Raw genomic sequence first — 23,875 nt, forward strand, 5'->3', positions numbered from 1 at the left:
TGTTCACTGCCATGTCATGGAGTCATTCTCTTTTATACAACAACATTCTCCCTTTTAAACAAGATTCTCTTTTTTTATACAATATTCTCTTTTATGTAACAACAAGTCATTCTCTTTCATACAATTACAACTCATGTTGTCATATAGGAAATTAGAGGTCTATAATGATCATAGAATCATAGAAACATTTAAGTTGGAAAAGATCCTTGGCATCATCAAGTCCAACCTATAACCCTACTCTACAGAGTCCACACCTAAACCATATCCCCCAACACCACATCTAAACGCGCTTTAAACACCTCTAGGGAAGGTGACTCAACCACCTCCCTGGGCAGCCTATTCCAATGCCTGACTGCTCTTCTGTGAAAAAGTTTTTCCTAACATCCAGACTAAATCTACCCTGTTGCAGCTTGTGGCCATTCCCTCTAGTTCTACTGCCAATTATCTGTGAGAAGAGACCAGCACCAACCTCTCTACAATGTCCTTTCAGGTAGTTGTAGAGAGCGATGAGGTCTCCCCTCAGCCTCCTCTTCTTCAAACTAAACAGCCCCAGCTCCCTCAGTCGCTCTTCATAAAATTTATTTTCTAGGCCTTTTACTAGCTTTGTTGCCCTCCTCTGTACTTGCTCCAGCACCTCGACATCCTTCTTTGTACTGAGGTGACCAAAACTGAACACAATACTCAAGATGAGGCCTCACCAGTGCTGAGTACAGGGGCACAATCACCTCCCTACTCCCACTGGCCACACTGTATCTAATACAAGCCAGGATGCCATTGGCCTTCTTGGCCTGTGCACACTGCTGGCTCATATTCAGATGCCTGTCTATTAGAATCCCCAGGTCCTTTTCTGCCAGACAGCTTCTAGCCACACTTCCCCAAGCCTGTAGTGTTGCCTGGGGTTGTTGTGGCCCAAGTGCAGGACTTGGCACTTGGCCTTGTTGAAGCTCATCCCATTAACCTTGGCCCATTGTTCAATCTATGCAAGTCCTTCTGCAGAGCCTCCCTATCCTTGTGCAGATCAACACTCCCACCCAACTTGGTGTCATCTGCGAACTTACTGGTGATACCTTCAATGTCCTTATCAAGGCCATCAATAAAGATGTTGAACAGAAGTGATCCCAACACTGAGCCCTGAGGAAGACCACTTGTGACAGGCTGCCAGCTGGATTTAACTCCATTGATGACTACTCTTGTGTCCGTCCGTCCAACCAGTGCTTTATCCAGCAGATCGTACGCTCTCTCAGGCCATGAGCTGCCTAACATGTAGGGATTAATTGCAGTTACCTTCTGCTTTTCTTTTTTTCCTTGGGAAAAGCATTAAAAATTTCAAAGGCAAATGACCTAGACTAGAAGAACACTGTTTGGTCAAGCACAAGAGAGTTAGGGAACTGACAAATCTGTACCTGCAGTACAAACACTGTTTTGCCCTTACGTGCTTTTGACTGTAGTTTGCAACTGGACATTAACAACCGCAAATTGCCTTGATGATTTGCCTAGTTTTTACCTCAACCAACAATGGCACCAAACGCGACTGCTTGTGACTCAGCTGCTTTGCACTCCCACAGAAACGGGCAGGCTCCAGACACGCACCTACCCACCCAGGCACTTGAAATCAGGACTTAGTGCTGAACTGCTCGCCCTGCCCCCCCAGTTGCTGAGCTTCTCTCCTGGCTTATTTCATTCTCTTGCCTACAGCACATATGTCACCCTGCCACAGGTTCATGAGTAGACCCAGCTGGAAGGCTTTGGTGGATTCGGCATCTACTCAGCCTATAGAGCATGGCAGGCTGGAGGTGTTGCTTAGTCCAGGCAAGCCTGTTGCTTGCTCACTCTCCAGCGCTGTCATCACTGCCACAATCCCTATCAAGATATGTAGGTGGGGCAGCCCTTCCCAGCAAAAGCAGCAGCAGTTAGTCTGCCACTTCTGTTTTACCCATCTCCTCCAGCAGGACTAGAGGCCACACCTAATGCTGGCCCCCTGCCCTTCCCAGCAGCCTTCGAAGTGCAGGAAGAAAAGCAGTGGCTGCTTCAGGCGGAGCACAGGATTGGTCTGCTCTTGAGGGGTCAAGGTGTCTGTAGACAGCTACCTGGAGCAGAAAGGGGTCTCAGAGCCATTCAGGTAGGGCAGCTGAGGTAGGTAAGCCATTTATCCAGCTGGGTGGCTTTGTGCCAGAGAAGCAGCTCATCACTAATACATTTTCCAAGCCTCTCAGGTTTCTTCTGATAAGGAAGGATGTGGCATCATGCACAGACAGACCAGGGAACACTCAGATTCCTTTACAGGCTCTGCAGAAGCAATTCGTCCACAGTCTTGACCTGGCTGCATGGGCGACATACACTGATGATAGCTTCTTTCAGGATACAATCTCACTCCTCCCAGAAACTCCACTGCCTCAGTGGTTGCTGGCTCTGCTCTCCCTGCTTTTGGTGCTGCACAGCTCAGCTGTGCTGCAAATTCATGCTTTGCCAGGCCCTGAATTGACAACTAGGCTGGGCTGAGCTGCTTTGAGGGGTAGGAGTCCTTGTGTGTATGTAAGGGATGAGATCCCGACTAACTATGGAGAAGATTTCTATCTTCTTCTGCTACAATTAATTATTAATGAGATTTTTAAGGTTGTAGGTCATCCCTCACTCTCCCCCACTTTTCCCAGTATGGACAGATTCCCTTCCAAAAGCATTATTCTGGGAATACAGCCAACATACTTAAATGAGGCCAGCACTTATTACAAATAATGGGCATGAATTTATAGCTGAGGCAGTTATAAAGCGATCTAAAATATCAATTATAATCCAAAAAGATCATTTGAACAGTGTTGTGGGGGTAATGGTTTGGCCCATTCTCATTTATAATTGAGAACAGCATGGAAAATGGTTAAGTACCTTCCAGATGAAAAGAAGATATTTATTTATATGATAACTAAAGAAAGGGTGAGGCTCTTGCAGCAAGTGGGTTTCCTCAGACTGATGCACCAGAAATTTGAGAGCATGATTTTTAATTTTTATTGGCATTTTGGCTAAAAATGCTTGCCTTAGGATGAGATTTCTCCTTTTCTAAAAGTCATAGCTGATCTTTGAGACTCAAACGTGGATAAAAGCCGAGAGTTTTCTGCAGCCTGCTGCCAGGACAGTGGTCATCATAGAGGTGCTCCTTGTGTGCCTGCTACAGTGCCTGCAGGGCTCCATGGGCTTGATAATACTTCTCCTCTGAGGCAGAGCCTTCCTGAGGAAATACGACACTGCTTTCCCTCCACCTGCCCTTCTTATTGTCCCTCTTCCTGAGGTTTAGCTAATCTGCACAAATGAAAGATTCACCTTCATGACTGTAAAAATCCTGAAAATCCCTAAAATGGCTTGATTGAGGAATGGGGTGCTGACATTGTTAGTGAAAGGTCCACATTCCAGTTTTGCATACCAAACTTAGGAGCTCCAGTTAAGGACATGGACTCTTAGTATCCCAGGTTAGATGCTCTTTACTCCCACTACCTAACCTTTAAAACATTAATTTTCCCCAGCTATGTAAATCATGCTTCTCATTATGCTTAGGGGCATGAAAGTTTAGAGAGTGCTGTGCAATTTAAGGACTATTTGATATTTAAGGCTGCCTGCTGGGATTTGCAACACAGGTGTCTCTCCTCCTCTTGCCTCTGGAGTTCTCCAGCTGGTAAAGGCTTCTCAATGGATGTCTACTGGCTTGGGTCACCCGCAAAATACAGCAGCAGCCATCTTCATTCAAGAAAATGGTGCTGGTAGTGACCATTATATAACATAGCTTCACGTTTGGAAAACACGGCACAATTCCAATTTTGCCAGAGGTGTGCTCCCTAGCCCCAGAGTACAGACTGTCTTCAGAAAGAGCTCCCAAGCCTCGTTCAGAGCTGTTAGATTTTATTTAATGAGAGACTGACTGCCTTAATTGCTTGGACACTTGTGTGGGATGTTAGTTGTGATCTCTGCTGAGAATTTTGATTAAACAGTCCTTAGAGAAGGTGTGCTTGAACACATCAGCATGGAAGCAGGCAGCTCTTAGCAGTGCTAATGTGCTAGATTTGAAGAGGGGTAGGATACATCGGTCTCCATTGTTTAGGTAGCTCTTGTTCAGGCATTTCCTTGTTGGCAGCTATGCCCCCTCCCTGGAGGTGTTCAAGGCCAAGTTGGACAGAGCCTTGAGCAGCTTGATCTAGTTGAGAGGTGTCCCTGCCCATGACAGGGAGGTTGGATTAGATGATCTCTCAGGTCCCTTCCAACTTAGGCCATTCTGTGATTATATGATTTTCCACCCTGAGGCTCCTGATGGATCCTATGCATCTCAGAAGGAGTTGGAGTAGCTCAGGGCATTCTCCTATATAAAGCAGCTATCTAAAAGCTAAGGAGCACAATAGTCTACTGTCAAGTCTAATGGTCTAATTTAAGCCCATTTGGGGGGATGTCAACCAAACAGACATTGGGAATGCAACTAGGAAGGCTTCCTACATTGTTAGCCACTAACTTAACGACTTTTCTCATTTTAGTCCAGTAAATACCCATCTTGTTGATGTAGAAAGTGTCATAAAATGTTGCTTAGGGATTTCTCTGAAGGTTTTCTGAAGCAAGATTGGCTTGTTTCATTTTGTGTTTGAGGGCAGGCAGCTCCCATTTGACACTACACTGACTTAGAGCGTTACCTTTGTAGCAGTTGATATGGTGGGTTTAGGCTGTGTTGTCAGTGCACTTAGAAAGGCTGTGAAGACAAGCATTATATAAATTTGGGGAAAATAGTATTTGAAGACAAAAGGATTATGCCACTGTGACTAAAGATAGAATTCTGGTCACTAAGAGAAATCTGTATTAAAGTCTTAGAGGGATAACAGGACTATGGAGACTACAATATTTGTGCTTACAGAGTTTAACAGGCAAACTTTAACTTTTAAACATCTTGTACTGACTAAATTGCGATATCTGGGAATGTAATAAAACTCTTTGTAGCTGAAGTATTGAAAACAATTAGCACTTTTTCAAAACTCTACTCAAAAGCTAGCTCATTTTAAATCTTCTTACTGCTAATGACAGTAATGATTGCTTACTGATCCACAACTTATATTAACACAATCAAGCTTCTAATTTGCTACTGGACTACATAGACTGGCAGATGACAGGCAGGAAATTATTTATCCTTCTGTATACCGTTGTGCCCTGTACTGGCCTTAAACCATTTTGTCTATGTGTTTCATTTCAAAGTAATGTCTTCTTATACTTTGAACATGGTTTACAGGCACAGGAAAGAAAGATAAAGAAAATTATACTGAGGATATCAGACAAGAGTGGAGGAATACCAGAGGAAAAGTCTCCAATCTTGTCAGATGTCATGCTTGCCAATAACTAGACGGTATGGTTTTGGAAAGATTATATACTGGACCAGGCTGCAGCTTTGCAGCTAATTACTGTTTTGTAGTAGCACTTAATGCGCTCACTTGTGGATCATAGCCCTGTGTGCTGCATGAAAGACCAAAAGCAAGCCTGTACTTTAAAGATCTTACATCTGGGGATTTTTTTTGTGTGTTTGTTTGTTTTTTGGGTTGTTTGACTTTTTTTTCCTAGCTAGATTACTGGGAGATTTTCCCTCCTGCCACCCCTTAAATCAAAGGCAGTTCTGCACTCTGGCATGTGAAGACTTCTCAGTCTGAAGTCACTGTGAAGCTGGAGTTAGGGGTTTCTCTACTCATGTTCGTTCATTCATTAAATCTAGATCCTCAGAGACATAGACATATTTTGATTTCAGTGAATTGGCTGCATTTTTCTTTCAATGAGAATTTTCCAAAGTGAAAAAAAAGATAATAGGCATTCTGATTTTCAGATTTTCACTGAAGAACTGGGAAGTAAATAATACTGAGCGGTTTTCAAGAAGATGCATAGAATAGTGCTTTTTTTAATCACTAGAACACTGAGCAAGGTTAGCAAACTGAAAGACAAACTATACTCTCATAGGTCTCCTACCTTCACAGTTGGCACAATCTGACGTTAAACCTCTGATCTGGTATGAGTCAGCTGTGTGTTTAGTTCATTTTCACAAGGCTGCTCTGGATAGACAGTACTAAAGGGAAGCTTAATATTTCTATTGAGCATTAAGATAGTAGCTAAATATTTTTTTAAATTGCAAGATACGATATTCAGCTATTTAGCCAAAGGTCATTCTTTGTAAAGAGCTTGGCAAAGTCCTTCATGCTGCAGGGCACTTAGTATGGTCTTGCCCAGGGCAAGATGGAAGAGCAGAAGCACAAAGTTGTGTATAAAGCCACTCAGCCAGATAAAATTTTCCGCTTTATGCTCCACCCTCCCAAATCAACAGGTTAATAAAGTATTTTGCCTTCTTTCTGTTCAGACTGTATTTGGCTTTCTTCCAGGAAAATTCTGCTTAGTCCTGAAACATATTATAGTAACTAAGCTGAAAGAAATAAGCAATTGGTATTAGCAAATATCCATTTGGAATAGCTTTATATTGTCTCTGCCATAAGATTATCCCAGACAATCACAACACTGTAAAATGATCAAACATCTCTCATAAAAACAAGTGTGTGCTACAATTTTAATCTATTTTTGCTATATGAAAATTGATGCCAAGAGACATGTAAGGGAATACTGCAGTATCTGCAATATTCCAATAATACATTTGAAGCTTCCTTATGGGCATAGTAGGGAAAAGTTTATCCTACAAAACCATATGGTAACTTATGTTTTGGATGCTAAAACACTATCAATGTTTTATTAAAGATATAACAAATATCTGGTACCACTATAAATTACCTTCCCCCACCACAAAACTTAACTATCTTCCTCTCTAATGACTCTAAGATGAGACAGATGGGTTGGTGCTAAACCCACCATAAATATGAGTCAGAATCATGCAAATTAATTGAGAAGGCAGTGGTCGTTCTGATTACACTTTTGGATCATGAAGGGAATTAGGAAAGAATGCAAGTAAATGTGTTAAAAACCAAAGGTATTTTCAGAAAATCATTAGGAATCTTAACATAATCTAGGGGCTAATCAATTTTATGTGCTTAATTGATATTTTTGTCCTGTATTTATACAGAGATAGAACAATGCATGTGTGTCTACCAACACAGTGAAATGCAGCTTATTGCAGCAGTAAGAGCTCTTGAAAAACCTGTCAAGACAAGCTGTTGTAATCAGAGAGATCTGGTAACTTGCATGCTGGAGTTTTAGGAAATGATTTAGAAGCTGTCTGGACTGCTGGACTTAATTGTTGATACTCACTGGAATTCTGGCAAAGCTCCACTTTGATATAAAGAGGCCATATGGGAAAAGAGAGAGTGGAACATCTTCAGTGATTACAGAGCTATTATGGTAGTTTCTATCCTAAGCAAATTAATTAAATGTTTGATACATGAACTCAGGCAGTAAATGACATCCCCCTTCAAAAAAACCACAACCAATATAATTTAATATGCTATTATTTTTTCAATGAAATTGCAAGACAGAATAAAGATAATCACATTTATGCAGCTTACTTTGATTTATCAGTAGAATTCATCTTAATACTGCATAGTATTTTTATTTAAAAGTAGGATGTTACAAAATCAATACAACAAATATAAACTGAAATGTAGGTGATAGATCTAAACTATTAATGAGAAGCTATCTACTGGAAAAAAGCATAGGTTGACTTGATATTGACTTGAAGGAGGCTATAACTTCATGGCTGAAAATGATGCAGAAGAGGTAAAGATAGAGAAGTACACAATCAGTAGATGTCATTTTAACAAAGCAGTAAGATTTTTAGAAAAGCCACAGAAATTTGGCGAAACCCAAGGTAGTTTGCTTAGAAATAAAGCCATCAGGACATTTTAGAGAAAGGAGGATAACATATGTGCAAGACCCACAGGCCTGGAAGTCAGAGGTTGACAAATTTAAATTAGTGATCAGAGAGCCTCAGGAAACAGAGGATTCTTCCAGACTTGAAATTAAGATTGAACATTATCCCAAAGATATTTGACTTAATAAATCAGTTATGGAGTTGTGTTGGGTAGTATGTCAACTATAGTGACTGAAACAATGCTGGAATATGAATCATTAGAAGGAATTAAATTTCTTACTCTTAGCAACCTTTATCAACCTTTATCAAGTCCCATCATGTATGCACATCAGTTTTTTCCTAGTTCCACCATGAAATACTGGTGTTTTCATCCTTAGCAAGGTTAACTAAGTACTACACAATACGTAAGACTGTGTACTAGAAGTAGTTAGTAATATTAATAGTAGCTCAAAACTCCTTCAATTTACACTTACAGGGCAAAAGTAGGATTTTGATACACAGCAATAGCCAAACTGAAAGCCTTGAAAGTCTTGAAAGCCTGTTTCTCAGTAGCTGAATAATAAGTAACTGTAATAATACATCAGCAACACAATGAAACTTCCAACATATGTACACCTTGAGTCTAATGTTAATTAAATACATTATCAGGAAAAGAGGAATCAAACTGTATACAGGTCTAGTGTGTGTGGTTAATAAGCAAAGCCCTTTAGAGGAGTCCAATCCATCCTTTATCTGGTATTGTTCTAGCTGAGACCAGAAAAATAATTAATACCCCTCAGGATGATCCTATTGCACTCACTGGTAATGTATCACTGGTGAGTTTAAGATGGTGTGACTGCTATAGTCCTCTGAAACATATTAAACAGAAGTACTTCTCAACCATGTCTACATCATCTGAAATGAAAAGTTAGACATACTGCACCAGCTGGTCACAACGTATACACAGACTTTGAACTTCTATGCAGCCTTTTAGGAGCTGAACCTGAGATGGGGAAATAACCCCAGTCCCGTATGGGGGGACTTGGTCACTAAGAAGACTAACACAATGACAAAGGCAAGATTTAGGATAGTTCTATTATTCTCTGGCCACCAGTCCTGAGGAATCTGAATCCAATAACTGAGAAGCCTTTGTGCAGTTAGTAAGCATTTCCTCACAGCCCTTCAAAGGCAATCGAAGAATCGTGATTCTGATCTTTAATGTTTGCTTACTTTCATACAGAAGGAACCTGCGCATCCTGGCGAGTAATGCCTTCCCTTGTTTTGCCTGCCCTGCCCTTCTGTTCTTTGCTCTGCCCTGAGTGATTTACTCCCAGCATCAGTGCATTTAAGTCATCAGAATGGACAGTATTGCTTCATATTTTCAAGCCACAAAAAGAAAAGTATTTTTTCAGGTTAATCCAATTTTTTGTATTCTCATTTTTGAGACAAGAGGTCACCGTAAATAATGTTGGCCTGAGTAAATCATTAAGCCATTTCACCTCAAACACTGATTTACACTATAAGCCAGCAATACTAGCTCTTGAGTATAAAGTACGTTAAATTAGAGCTAAGTATTTTATTATTACAAAGTGCAGAATTTTGTATTAAATAAACTTTTATAAAATGACAGAGTAACACGAGAGGTTCTGGGTTTTGTTCTGAAGGCAAGGTATGTGTGGCATACAGAAACGTCTTTGGTGATGAGATAAAAGGCATCAATCCTGTTGTCCTCACATAACTCACCACAGCAGTTAAGTGATTCAGAAGAGTATCTTCTTTTTTTTTTGTATGTAGCAATTTATGTGATAAAAGGGCACTAGAGTAATAAAAAGTGTATATTTCACTGGTGATTATGAAACACTGTGCCTAAAATAAATTTAGTGAGTAATGCCGAATGGCATTCACAAACTTAAACAGAGTCACATATCTTCTGGAAAACAGTCCATCATACATGCCAACAAACCAATCTAGTGAGAATCAGTGCAATTTCATTACTGTCCAGTATGACTCAAACTTTAAAGAAACTTAAAAGAAAATTACCTGAGAATGTATTTTAAAAATATATAATGCTATTTTCCCTCTTTATTTTTTTATTGAAAACATGAATGAAGTTATTTTTGCAAAAAAACCCTCTGCCATTTTTTTGAAGCCTTCAGTATTTTAAAAGGAATTTGAACTTGATTTATTCATTCATACCAATCTAAGTGAACCAAACATATTTACTTGTTTACTTTTTGAAGAGAACCACAGAGGAAAATGTCTTGAGCACTTATATAAGGCACACTGGCAAATTCTACCTGGAAGAACACAAAATGAACTGTTCAAAATTTCTATATAAGGAGATTGGAAGGTAACAAAAGCATGGAAAATGTTCTTCATTTTAACAGATTATTTAAGAAAAATCTTGTAAAATTAAATATGTAAAATATTCTCCCAGGTGAAAGGCAGGAATTTATTGACAGAAGCTGAACCAGTAATTAAGTAATATACTAGAAAAGGGGTGAAAAGTTAAGAACTTCATAAGTGAAGATTAAAAAAAAAATGACCTAACAGATACAAACCATCACTGCATAGAACGTAAGTACTGCAATAAACTAAACACCTTGTCAGCAACTGGTACTAAAGCTACGATTTTCAGTTTAGCTGTATCTCTTTGGAAGATTTGGCTTAAAAAAGAGAAAAAAACCAGAAATTGGCACCATGGAGATTAGGATGAATCAAACAAAGAAGTATAAGTAGGAATTTCTGAAGCTCCCAGCTCCACATGAGGACTTGCAGGCAGGTGTAGAGGCTTGGACACCCAAGCCCTTGCTCCCTTTCACTTGCAGCAATCTATTTTGAGCTGGAGTACTTTGCATGTGTGCAAAGAAGCTCCACATATAATGTATTGGTAAAATTTTGGGTGGTGTGCTGTGCTTTTGGATAAAGCATAATGTTTTATGCCAATGGACAGCTCTATCTTACTGTCAGACTGTGGCCCCAGTGCTGGTCAATGCCATGGCTTCTAACTTCTGGTGTCCTTGCCTTCAAAACACAAATCCCTAAATGATGTGCCACCTGCTGTGGCTACTGTGAATCCAGAGCCACTCAGAGCTGCCCAGTAAGGCATGCTGAGATACGGAATCTCTCCTAGCTCCTCATCCCTTTGTGGACATCAAGTATATCCTAGCTCTTCATTTCACAGCCTGCTTTGACATTCTCTGTAAAATAGACATCTACAACTAAAGTTGCTAAAGCTCTCATCCCTTACTGTTAAACGTTATGTTGTGCATTTAAAGATCTTTCAGCCTGAAAAAAAAAAAAGCAGCATGAAAAGCAGCAGGACCCTGGAGCCCAGTGGAGCCATGGAGAGGGAAGACAAGTACCCCAGGCACCAGCAGCCTCCTCTCCCCGGCTTTCCCCAGGGCAGCAGCACCAACCACGGGGAGTGCGAGCAGCTGACCCAGCCTTTCACGGGTGTCCTAGCAAAGAGGCATGCCACAAACACACAGAACAGATGGAACCCCTTCGGCAGTGTAAACTAATGCTCATCTAGGTTTAGGATCCAGATGGGGCTCAACTCAAGATAGGTGTTCAGCTGGTGAGCGCTGTCAAAACTAGATTCAGGCTTAGGAGCTTTTAATCACTAATAGTCACCTTTACAGTTCTGTTTTGGTTTTGTTTTCTTTTGGTTTTGTTTTGCTTTGTTTTGCTTTGTTTTGCTTTGTTTTGCTTTGCTTTGTTTTTTTTTTTCGAAGGTTCAAGGTTCAGGACTCCTGGTTCCTGAGATCCCTGTTAGTAACTAAATCTTTTTGTGGAGATCTGCCTCAGTGACAAAAGGGTTATTTTGATTCAGGTTCCAAATTGATCTTTCATCTCCTGCAACTGTTTCTAAAGGGCATATGCAACTCAGAGGCAAACATCTGAAATAACCTAGTCCCACCATTTTGGAGAAGCTAAAGGAATTCAGATGATCGGGCCTCTTTATGTACAAAGTCGTTTCATTCATAGACCCATCTTTTTACTGCTGAATGTCTTGGTTTGCAGTATATTTATAATATCCAGTTTAAGTGCTGTCAATGATTTATTTCCTTTATGTATTCATATATTTGCATATTACCACCTAATGAACTTTAGAATAGGTCCAACTATAAAAGATATATTCAAGGAAATTTTAAACTCACTCCAGCCGTAAGAAAAAGCAAACATAATTCAGTTCATGCCTATCAGTAAATAGCAGCTTGAAGTCAGTGTTGTGCAGAACAAGCCACGCTTACCATCAGCAGCCCTTTATATGCGTAGACAATTCCAAGCCAAATTGTCATGTGGGTGTTTTCGCAGTGCTCCAAGATCGGTCGGATGGAGATATCTCTGCCCGCAGGGTCCGGCTGCAAAAAAAGAAGGTGAAATATTTGGATTCAGATTTCATTTGTATTCACATCTCAGAGGTACTTATATCTATTCTCAGTAGATTGAGGACACGTGGAATACAGAGTAGACAACTTTCAAGTAATTGTGATGACTGCAGACCCACGAACCTGTAAAGGAATACAGTGAAAAGCTAAGATCTGAGGAAACAACTGCATGATAACTACCGTCAGGAGAGGTCACCTCTACCACAAGCCAGAAAGAAAATGTGTGAAGTCACTCTATCTTTAACAGCATCAGTCACATGTATCAGCTTTAGGACAGCTAATTTTTCTACAAGGCAAACAGCTGGAATGCACAGGCATGAAAATAAATATACTTAAAGTCATCCTTCCTTTCACCTGCAGTGCTTGTGTCACTGGCAAATGGCTGATAAACAATGTATGAAACAGTGCTGTGCTTCAGGTGTTTTTTCATTGCAACCATGAGCTAAATCAAGCACCATTTACTGTGGAAACTACAGCAGCAGCTTAGAAGAGAGTATAAATCACAAAAAATCTGGAAAAAACATCCCTTAGAGCAAGTGAATGTCTATACAAATTTTAATAATGCTAGAAACTTTGTAGCTTTTCATTTATTTTGAAAAAAACATTGTATAAAAATGCAAAACCAAGACTGGCAGACTATCAGGACAGTTTGTATGAGGGAGAAGTTATAATTAAGACTTGTAGAAACCTGCAAGACCATCCCCCTTGCCTTTTTTATAAAAAAACAAAAAAAAGCAGGAGAAAAAACAGCTGACACAAAAAGCAAACGAGTACCAGCTACTATGCCCTCTACAATTACAATATATATTAGCGTGTGGTCAAACTGCTTTTTAATGGTGTACACTGTATAAGAACACAAGGCGCCTCTTGTATGTGATTCTGAGAGATCCTGTTTTAGATACTGCAGAATACTGTTGGCTGTTCTGAGCTGTGTGTATCTACACTGTTTTGCTTTACAGAAAAAATTGAAATATAGGAAGCTATTCTGCTCTGAAACACTGGATTCTGACTTCAGCTAAACTAAGACCAAATCAGACCTAACTTCCTGTATCTTGTTGTCCCAGTGGCCTTTGTAATCTACCTTTTTGATCAGTAACATGTGTAAAATGTCTCATGAGAAGTATAGTAATTATTATATAAACCAAGTATTCAGAGACACCTGAAAAATTTCCTAAAGATTATTCTTGCCATCTCTGATGATCGTATCAATTCTGCTATGGATTTCAGTGGTCACAGCATTAATCCAGTTTTTTCCATTAGTCTTTTTGTACATGAGGCATTTCTCCTGATGTTATACACTGTTAAAATAATAATGTAATAAATAAGGAGGTAGATATGGGGAGATGGAGGGACAGGGACACCAAATGACATTATGCACTGCACAGTAAAGGGATTTACAATTTTCTTTGAGAATTCTGCAGCAGCAAGACATTAACATTTAAAACCTTTTCCTATCCTGGACTTCATAGAAACCCTGAACAGGAGAATGAAGACCTTTGAAAAAAAGGTGGCCTAAAATAGAATAAAAACCAAGAAGGCAATATTAACTCTCCCAGAGAGCTTATGACTCCACCCTAACGGTTGCTGATGGCACGCAACCAACCATAAGCTGAAGAACTGAAAAGACTGCAAACATTAAGTGGCATCACAGCATTTAAAATGCTATGGATGTTTGTCTGGGGATCAGTTGAACTCTCTCTTTCTTCCTCATCAGTGACAGAAACCCAATGCTAAAATGTACGTACATTGAAAGGAAAGTACCCTTTCACATCGAAGTCACAAGCTGCTATGTCCAACATGATTTTTGCCTAGTATGCAGTAAAATTCACAGGACGAATCATTCAAATATAGCTCTGAATGTGTAACTGCTGTGTGAACAGGACTGTACTATAGAGGCATTCTTCTGAAATTCTAAACTACACCTGAGCCTGCTATGAAGATTTCTTTTTTTTTTTATCATCCTTGAGTTATGGTATGCCAACACTTACATCCCTAAAGGTCTGCAATTATGGAAGTTACACAGAATTATTTAAGCTTGTGATCATCAGAATGTCTTCCTTTTTTTTTTTTTTTTTCTTCTTTCTTTCAGAGTGGGGAGCCAGCACAGGACTGTCTCTTCATTTCCACAGATCTATGTCCTTTCTGCCATATAATCCCTCTATTTAAGTTTCATCATTCTGTGAAACAAGAAAGTTGATACATAATGTAAACTTCTACTTGATGCGATGGACAAGGTCATGTTGTTCATTTCCGCTGCCCCTGGATTGAAATCTCCACTCAGACTGAAGGATTCCACCACTCTTAACCAACTATGAGTAACTGGAATTATTCTTTATTTTGAAGAATACTACTGTAATGAGAACTCCTACTTGGTCAGTACCAGATTATATTTTTATTTTCCCTATGTTATTATTCCAGAATTGGAAAGCATATGTCTATTCGTTACTCAAAACTCAGAGGCTTGGGCAGAAAAAAGATGAAATTGAAAACATAACTTGTCTTAAAATACTGTTAGAGAGAAAGAAGTTGCATCATTTCCTTAGTAGGAAGATTGCTAGATTTTATAAGGCAATGATAGTTTTAACACTGTGTTAATTAAATAAATCAGTGTATTCAGATTTTCTATGTCAGATAAGAAAATCTTGTGAAATGCTCCAGGTGGAGCAAGAAAGAGAGAATACTGATTACAACATCAGCAAAACTGTAGTTTTGGGGCAGCAATGGCACAGAATTTCTTTCAAAGCACTTTCCAGATCTGCAAGGTGGTAGTATTTTAAATGAAAATTTGCTGAGGTCTTGTGCACGTGGAGGTTTGGCAGGTAGCAGTAATTTTACAGTGAACTGATTTTGCTGATTACTTACTGCTACTGCAGAACGACATTTATGTTTTACTGCTTTTAATTTGCCATTCTGTTTCTTCACTGATTTTGCATGAATTAACTAATCACAGAAAAAAGCCGGGTTAAAAAAACATATGATATTTTCTGATGTCAAAAGAATTTTTAAGAACTCTACAATTACAGCTGAATGGAGCACTTCACTGACCTCTCTAATCATCCACCATTTGTGCACTTTGTTACTGCTTTAGAGAGGATGACAACATAAATGGTACCAGTGATTATGTATGTGCTGGAAATTTGCCCTTTCCCTTTATAGAAAATAATCTAAATGCCCTTCAGATGTCATTCTCAAAAGCCTGAAGACCTCTATCTTGTGATTAGGCTGAAGCTTTCCTACCTCTTCTGAAACCTAATAAGGTTTCTGGCACTGACATCGATTTCTGGAGTGTTTTCAGTAGTTGGACATAAACAGTTTAATCTGTTCACTTCATACAGGAGTTGTACATCATCACCAGTAAAATGCTTCATTTACACAAGATCTGTGAGGTCTAGAATGCAACACAAATTAGTAAATAGATTACCTACAGAATGTTTACATCCCCTCTCTGTGCAGGTTCCAATTATCACTATTCAGCTCTGTAGTTTTGTTGCCTTTTTGTTCTCTTTGCTCTTCAGTCTGCTGGTGGGCTGGCAGGTCCTGGTCAAAATAGGTGAGTGATGGCTCATGGGGGTAGTGCCAGAGGGAGGGGTGAAGCTTAAAAGTGTTTGGAACCAGGCAGGGAAATCTGCAGGAGAGACCCTGGCAGGGGCGACAGCAGAGGCTGTCGAATGCCTCCTGCTTTCCTAAACCTCCTCGCAGTAACTGAGTGAGACTCTTGTTTCCTTCATGTATCTATGGCTTTGCAATACAAAGCTACAGGCTCACTTTAAGCTGCTTTCCAGAGTGGTCCTTGCTAGGGATGCAGAAAGGCAATGCCTCAAGCGCAAGTGCAGTTTTCTTGAACAATTATCTCCAATTCCTTTAAGGATCTGGCTCCACTTGAGTAAACAAACATACGCACTGTAATGAATGGCTTTCATGTCTCCGGGTAAGGTGTGGGAAGATAGGGCAAACCACCCTGAGGCAACTGTGCCTTCCAGGCATGATGTTATTTGAACCATATAAAGACCGCTCTTAAATTTATTTTTTTTTTATCTATAGCCACAATTTTTAGTGGCTATTATACTAGCCAAAACCCCCTTGGAAAAGACCCTGTGTAATGGGAGATATTTGTATGACAAGTAATTAATCATTGACTTGTTTTGTGTCTTTATTGCCATTCCTTCTCTACAGCTCCACATAGGTCTTAAAAGGTGGAAGGGTCTATGTTCCATGAGACATTTCATCCAGCAAATGCCTGTGAAGCACAATATCCAAAAGTCCTTGAGTTTCCCAGGGTGGTACTTCTAAGTGGTCGCCTTTTCAGAGTAGAGCAAATGATCCTTATTTACAGAGTTGTGGTTCTGCTGCCTAACACAGCTCCCAGCCAGACAATCTCATCATGCTTTCTGAGAAACTTTGTGGCAGATTTCCAGCGTGACATTTTGCCATTTCTTCAGCTGCAGTTTCATCAGGTAGAAAATCAAGACATTAGGCCTCAGTCTTTTCCAAAGATGGATATGAAGCATAAACATAAGGTAAATAGCTACTGCTTCTGTTTACTGGATTTAAAATAAACTGAGTTTCCCATAGTATAGGAAAATACAGGATCAGACCGTTCTGTCACACTGTTAAAATGGTCTTCATATACCATCCCACTCTGTGTTTTATCTTCCCTTTAAATGGCTTCCATCTAACTGGCTTAATTACTGTATAGTGTTGCTAGTCTGTAGCATGAGTTAGACAACTCTGGCATTTTTCATTTCACAGATTTAACAGTCATATGGAGCTCAAATGTGATCCCTTATCTGAAAATCTAGACTTTGCTTAATTAGAATATCATCCTTACCTCTTTTTAAAGTATTATTTTTTTCTCTAAGGATAATTCTAGTTAGTTTATACTACAAAATCTGTAAGAAATTAAATACACTTGCACGTTGTAACAGTCTCTCCTCTATGCTAAACTGCATATCCATATGGAAAGGTGTTCCACAAAAGGATGTAAAGAGTTTTCTCATGCAGCGTGTTGTAGCCAGACTCTCAATTACTGATGAAAAGACAAAGAAAAGGATGAGAGACTCTACTTTTTCATTTACTTAATAATCTAAGTTATTTTTAGAGAAAAAAGACTATGATATGAAAAAGAGATTGGCCAGGAAATAGATCCCTTTCATTTCATGTGTATTTTTACTTTGTGTAGTCATACCTTCCATGAATGCAAAATAGCATATGCAATACTAAGCTGGGGCACCTTGCTTGGAATGTCTTCCCATTAAAACTTTGGCAGCCAACCTAGAACAAAAGCTTGCCTGTCTTTGTTTATATCGTGAAAAACATCTTCCCTTCTGATAACTATGATCAATATAAAAATTCTCACTCCAGTTTTTCTTGCTCCAGATATAGAAGCAGTTTTCTACAGTAAATTTCTAATTTGAAACTAGAAATAGAAATTTCTAAAATTCTAATTCCAATTTTCAATTTTAGTTAGAAATTTACTGGAAAAAGAATGTTGAAGAAAACTTCCTGTATTCAACTCTTTGTTTGGAAAAAGATCAATTTCAATACATTTAATGACTTGAAATGACATTTAAAACCAGTTTTTCAAATCTTTACGAGGCCCCCCTGCAAAGTTATTTAAAATGAAAATGTGTGATTTTCAGATTGTGACTAACTTTTAAACCAGTATTTATTTTTATTAATTATACAGATCAAAAATAAAGTACTGGCATTTCAAAGTGATGCAAAACAAAATGCAACAAAACGACTCTGTCTTTCATGAAAGTTTTAGAAACCTTAAGTTTATCTTAGTTTGTAAGAGAGGAGATTCCAGCCACTTCAAATACGTTCGTGAATGAGGCTAAGGACTGCTCTCGAAGGTTCCAGTGGTTCCACAGTGGTGGTGACCACTGCAGCGATGCAGTACAGCAGCATTATTTTAAACTCTAACCCCACCGCTCAGGCTCAGGTGGGAACTGTGTGGGATGGAAGGCATCCTGGGGCTCACTCTGCGCCTTCTTCCCAAGCCCACGCCAGGAGGGGCTGGATGGAGTCCTCCAGAGGAGGGTTAGCACAGAGCTGCCATGTGAAGGGTTTCAGGACATGAGGTTTCTCACGTAGATCTGAATACACACCCCCTGCCCCTGCAACATGAAGTAAAGGGTATCTTCAGATTATTCAGAGTGATTAAAGGGTATTTTCTGCTTCTTTCATTCTCTTTTTATGCTGAAATTCAGCTGCCTGCTGCACCTCAGTCAACAGACTGGGTTTAAGCATTACCCGCCTTCACAAAAACTTCAAAAATTAACCTCTTCCAGCAGTTCTGAAGAAATCCTGTTCACACTGTAGCTCCTAAAAAAATCTTCATTCCAAGTGGTATTTTAGCATAGTATACACATGGGACTGTAATTCTCTAATGGTTGGCTGGCTAGAAACCATCGCACAATGAAATTACATTTGATGGAATGCCAACATATATATCCCTACTTTTTATCTGCTCACTTGTTCCCCCCCCCATTCTGTTTTTCTAAAACATAAAAAAAAAAAGCACCACATAAGACAAGGAAAAAAGTATTAACACATTTTGGGGCCTCAAGGCTATCAATGTAGTTATTTTACATCACTTAACTTGCTACAAATATCAAATCCAGGTCTCAATTTACAAGTAGATGGGAGAGAAGAAAGGAAGATAGGAAAAAAAAAAAGAAAACATGTTAGAGATAACCACTGTAACTCCTACTACCCCAAAACAATAATAGTCACAGTGATAGTTACACTGTAGTATCTTTAAAACAAACCTACTTTCTAGCTCCTCAGCTGTCTCTTGTACAAATAATTACACCAAGCAGTAAGCATACATACTGTAAATTAGTGTGAAAGATCACTGAAAGATGATAAAATGACACAAAAGCTATTTATAAGCTCTTGTATCGTGAATGTGTCCATACATTTACTTATAAAGAAAATCTCTCTGCAGCATTATATATATCATCACTTATTGATTTTTACTTTGTTGTTGTGATGCTTCACTTTTATTTAAATGAAACTGTCTTTTGAGAGGGAAAAGGTTCCCAGAGATTTCTTGGTATTTTTATCACCATTATCCCCTAATCCAAGCAGTTTCATTTATTTGCATTCATGTAAAATACAAAATAACACATTAGACTGAGCCTAATGACCCCTGTCATCCCTGTAAACAAATGCACTGGCAATGAAAGGGAAAAGGCAAAAGTCTCTTGTGTCATGAAGTGTTTCAAGCAACTGTGGCTATGTCTTCCCACTCTGCTCAGCGATCTCTTCAGGAGAAGTTTAACACTGTAGTATTTCCTCAGAGAATGCTGCCCCATTTGAATATCTAGGGACTGGATAATGAAACATTTCTGCATATATGCATTCCTGTGAAGCTGCCCAGAATCATGGCTGACAAGCTGGACTTGCAGTTTCTTCCAGCTTTTTTTCCTTTCCTAACTAGATTTCCTGCCATGCTGGAGGCCACATCAGCCACTCTTCTTCGTGGCTGGAGCAACTCAACACCTCCTTGCCTACGTTAATGGAAACATTATGAGGACAGGCGGAGAGAGTAGGGGCTGTCCAGCCTGGAGAAGAGAAGGCTCTAGGGAGACCTTCCAGTCTCTCACTGCAGCCTTCCAGTACTTAAAGGAGGCCTATGGGAAAGCTGGGGAGGGACTCTTTATCACAGGGTGTAGTGATAGGACAGGGGATAACAATTTCAAACTGAAAGAGGGTAGATTTAGATTAGATATTAGGAAAAAAAATCTTTTCTGTGAGGGTGGTGAGACACTGGAAGAGGTTGCCCAGTGTAGCTGTGGATGCCCCCTCCCAGCAAGTGCTCAAGACCAGGCTGGATGGAGCTTTGAGCAACCTGGTCTAGTGGGAGGTGTCCCTGCCCATGGCAGGGAGGTTGGAACTAGATAATCTTTATGGTCCCTTCCAACCCAACCCATTCCATGATTCTATTATATGATTCTATGAATGTCAAAGTATGGCAAATGCATGAAGTAGAATGGCAGAGGACAGCCACAGATAAACTGTTGGGGTGGCCACAGCAAGAACCAAGGTAGAGGCTTCTTTTGCAGCTAATTTTCTAGTGGAGAGGTTTTGAGTTGTAGGCAAGGATATAACTTACTATTCTTTCTGTGGCACTTAGAGAAACAGGATTTAGCATTTTGCTGTAAATAAGCCAGATTTGTACACAGATTTGCTAACAGAATCTATCATCGGTTGCTCCTCCTGACAAGAAAATCTCTCAGGTCCTCATGTGCCCAGCTATTTGGGCCAAGGAGGGCAACAATCTCACCCCTATAACCGCCTTTATATCATCTATAATTCCTTTGATCTGTGGATTCTGATGATACTAATTACTACGCCTATCTGTGTTGCAGTGTCAACAACAACAAATGGACATTGTCTTCAAGCAGAAAATGAAAAGTTCGTTCCCTAACAGGGTTTAAAAACATCCATATGAGGCGTGGGAGAAGTGAGAAGCATATCGTAGGATTGTATGACATTTTCAGAGGCAAATATCAGTGGACGCCACTGACCCTTATGCAGGCACTGATGAATAGTTTCTGGGCTGTGGCAAATAAAAAGGAATACTTCTGAATATGAAGGACATTTTAATTTCCTCATCTATTCTTTTATACTCTCCAGAATGGTGAGATGATGGTTCATCAAGACACTACTGGAGGATTTTCTTGCTATTTTTATGACTGCACTAAGACATAATTCAGAAACTGCTGTATTAAGTGGAGATCTTCCATTTAAAAAAATATAAAAATTGAGCAAATCTTTAATTTGTAGATGCTAAGACTAGCTTTATAAGTATATTCTCATAATTATATCACAATAGTTGTAGGACAAGCACCTGCAAAGTCTTTCTAGAATCAGGTGATTCAACATCTCCATTACAAAAGTTGCTGTGTCTAAAATCAACTCCTACTTTCTCATTGTCAGTCAAATGTGAGGTGCATCTTAATATACGGAAGTACATGAAAATCTCTGTCTCTCATAAGGATTTTGAAGGTTTCAATTTCTTCTCCCACCTTACAACACTAGCAATGCCTTAGATAGAAATATTTTTACATACCATCATCCAAAACCTGAATGGATGAATAAATAAATAAAGGTTAGGCCAACAGAAATATTGTTGTTACTTCAAGAGATTTAATTTGGTGTTCGTATTTTAAAACTGTTAACTTTATTTGATATAACCTAATTCCATTTTGAAAAGAATGGTAATTTTTAATTAAAAAGAGATTTTCTTTAGTTCACAGATATCAGGATGAACATTTCATCACTCCTCTACCACAGTACTTCTGCATGGGGAAACTCACTGAGACAGCTTTTTTAAAAAAAAGTATATAAATCTTACGACTATTTAATGTTTTCTGAGCACAATATCTCAACACCTAAATTAAGGAATATCATCAGCAATCAGACTCTAAATCCATGATCTTGACAGTTTAACTCTGAAGATTCACACTTGATAGTACAACTGCTCCTATACTAGAACAGAATAACATCAATGAATGAACCACATATCTTTACAAGTTTTACCAACATAATTATGCCAGGAAAGCCTACAGACTGGAGGTGAGTACAGGTGACTAAAGGTACACTAAAATGTTCCTTTGTTTTGGTAGAATTCTACGTCAGCTGGGAAAAATGTAGCCCTTGGCAAATTAAAATTACTCTTGGAACCCTAAATCAATGCCTTGACTGTTTTAAAGAAGAAATCTTAGGATTCTGTAGACATATTGGCATTACGGTTAAATGAGACTGTTTTGATAATTGTCTCATCTTCAGGAAAGCACAGGATGTAGATTTCCCTTGCATTAACTCTAGTTTAAAATAAAACATCCCTTTTAGAAAGAACATTCTGTGATGATGAACCTATATAACTCTTGTTGAGTCAATTCTGTTGACTGCAAAAAAATTAGCACTCATTTTACTCTAAGTTTCTAAAATTACTTTAGTGTCAGGTTCCCTTAGCTCTTACTGTGTTTCGCCTAATGAATTGAAAGGCTATGTAACAAAATTTTTTCCTGCCTAGGTATTTACAGATTTTGGCTCAGTAAACACTTAATGTAGTCCTTGATAAGCTAAGTATTGAGCTCCAAGCATTTTTCACTATGGGCATGTTTTATCTTTTTTTAAAAAGTCATATTGCTCTTCATTGGACCATTGGACCAGCATGTTTCCTGAATTCTGAAGGGTGGAACAGAGCACACTATGGTGGATATGGTTGCCCTGAAGCCATATCCAGGGTTAATAAGGTCAAGTTAGACCAAAGTGTATATATGAAACCACAAATGCCATAAAATCTCTCAATTTCTGTTTTCTCTATTCTAAAAGAATAGGGAGATGTTGAGGTAGTTTAAAAACTATAGAAAAGAAAATAGATAATCTTTAAATCTCTTTCACCATATCTTTCTCCTGATTTCACAGGAAGAGCTGACGTGAGTAAAAACTGAGCCAGTTGCACTAAGCTACCTTGAAAGTTACATGCTCCCAAAACACAAAAAGAATAGCAGTTAAAGAGATTTTTGATTTTTCCATTACGTCCTTATTCTGCAAATAGCTGTTTCAGTGTTGACACTTCTATTGACGTTATTCAGAGCAAAGCATGTAGTCATGGGAATTTTCTCTTTCTCTCAGTTCCGTAAAACTTTTATGCAACATTTTTCTTAAATAATTTACATTCTTTCAGCATCTGTCAGGCCAGATTTCATTTAACACAAGTCTACCACACACTTTAAATGTTGCAGGTCCTTTGCTCTCGTATAAAACTGAAGAATTTTCAGCTTGTAGGAAAGCAAGCCAATGTGAAACAAAACCTAGCAACCATAAAATCCAAAATGGATATAAAATATATTTCCATAGAATTGGTTTTTATACTGTTAAGTTCCATATAATATAGTAATTTTTTTTTTTGCCTTTTGAAGCATATGTTTGATATATATGTAATATAAGCAGGTAATTCTGAACCTACTCTGTCTTTCAATCCCAACACCTTCTTGATAAAAGCCGTACATTTTCTTATTTATAAGATCATGTTTCAGTGAATTCTGGCATTAAAAGATCTGGAAGAGACAAAATGCTTATTTTCAACTTAAAGAATTATAGGAAGCATCAATCTGTAACTATTCTCTGATATATTTTCATACTTTCTTCTACATTTAAACATACAATGTGTATCTATAGCTGTATATTTTTCCTCTTGCCAATTGAACTTTATGTTGTCTTGCTAGATATAGATGATCTTACCTACAAGCATTTTCCCAGTACAAACGTGTCGCGTGTCAGTATAAAAGGATTGTTTCAGGATTCAGTGCTGGCAGCAAAGCCTGTAGTCTTCACTGGCCTTGAAGAATACTTTGAGGTGGTCATTTTGAGATTAAGTGCTACCACTGTCCTCTGAATCTATACATCTTCTTTTTTTTAAATAGGGTATAATTAGGAATTTTATCCTTATTTTTTTAGGAATGCCTATTACATAATTTTATTTTAGCAGGCGAGCATGTGTAATTCCTCTAGAGCACTTCTAGAGCTGACAAGAAAGCCCTCAAAAACCCTTCTTAGCACAGTCCCTGACAACCTACGTTTACACCCAAGCTTACATTTCTGAGATCAAGGCATTGGAAAAAAAACATGAGGAGATTGGTGCCGTTGTTCTTCTACACCATTTTTTCCTGCT

The 23,875-nt window shown here is 38.8% G+C and overlaps 1 protein-coding gene across 1 annotated transcript in view; it reads right to left on the reverse strand.

The window, feature by feature from the left end:
- The window catches only part of LOC104278152 (gamma-aminobutyric acid type B receptor subunit 2-like), a 73,481-nt gene that overhangs the window by 28,194 nt on the left and 21,412 nt on the right, over positions 1–23,875 (reverse strand). Inside the window, exon 2 of the mRNA XM_009875051.1 lies at positions 12,046–12,156. Within this exon, the coding sequence (XP_009873353.1) occupies positions 12,046–12,156 (111 nt within the window). The remainder of the gene's footprint in view (positions 1–12,045; positions 12,157–23,875) is intronic.

This window comes from Apaloderma vittatum, unplaced genomic scaffold (genome assembly GCF_000703405.1).
Source record: "Apaloderma vittatum isolate BGI_N311 unplaced genomic scaffold, ASM70340v1 scaffold3368, whole genome shotgun sequence".
Taxonomy (NCBI): Eukaryota; Metazoa; Chordata; class Aves; order Trogoniformes; family Trogonidae; genus Apaloderma; species Apaloderma vittatum.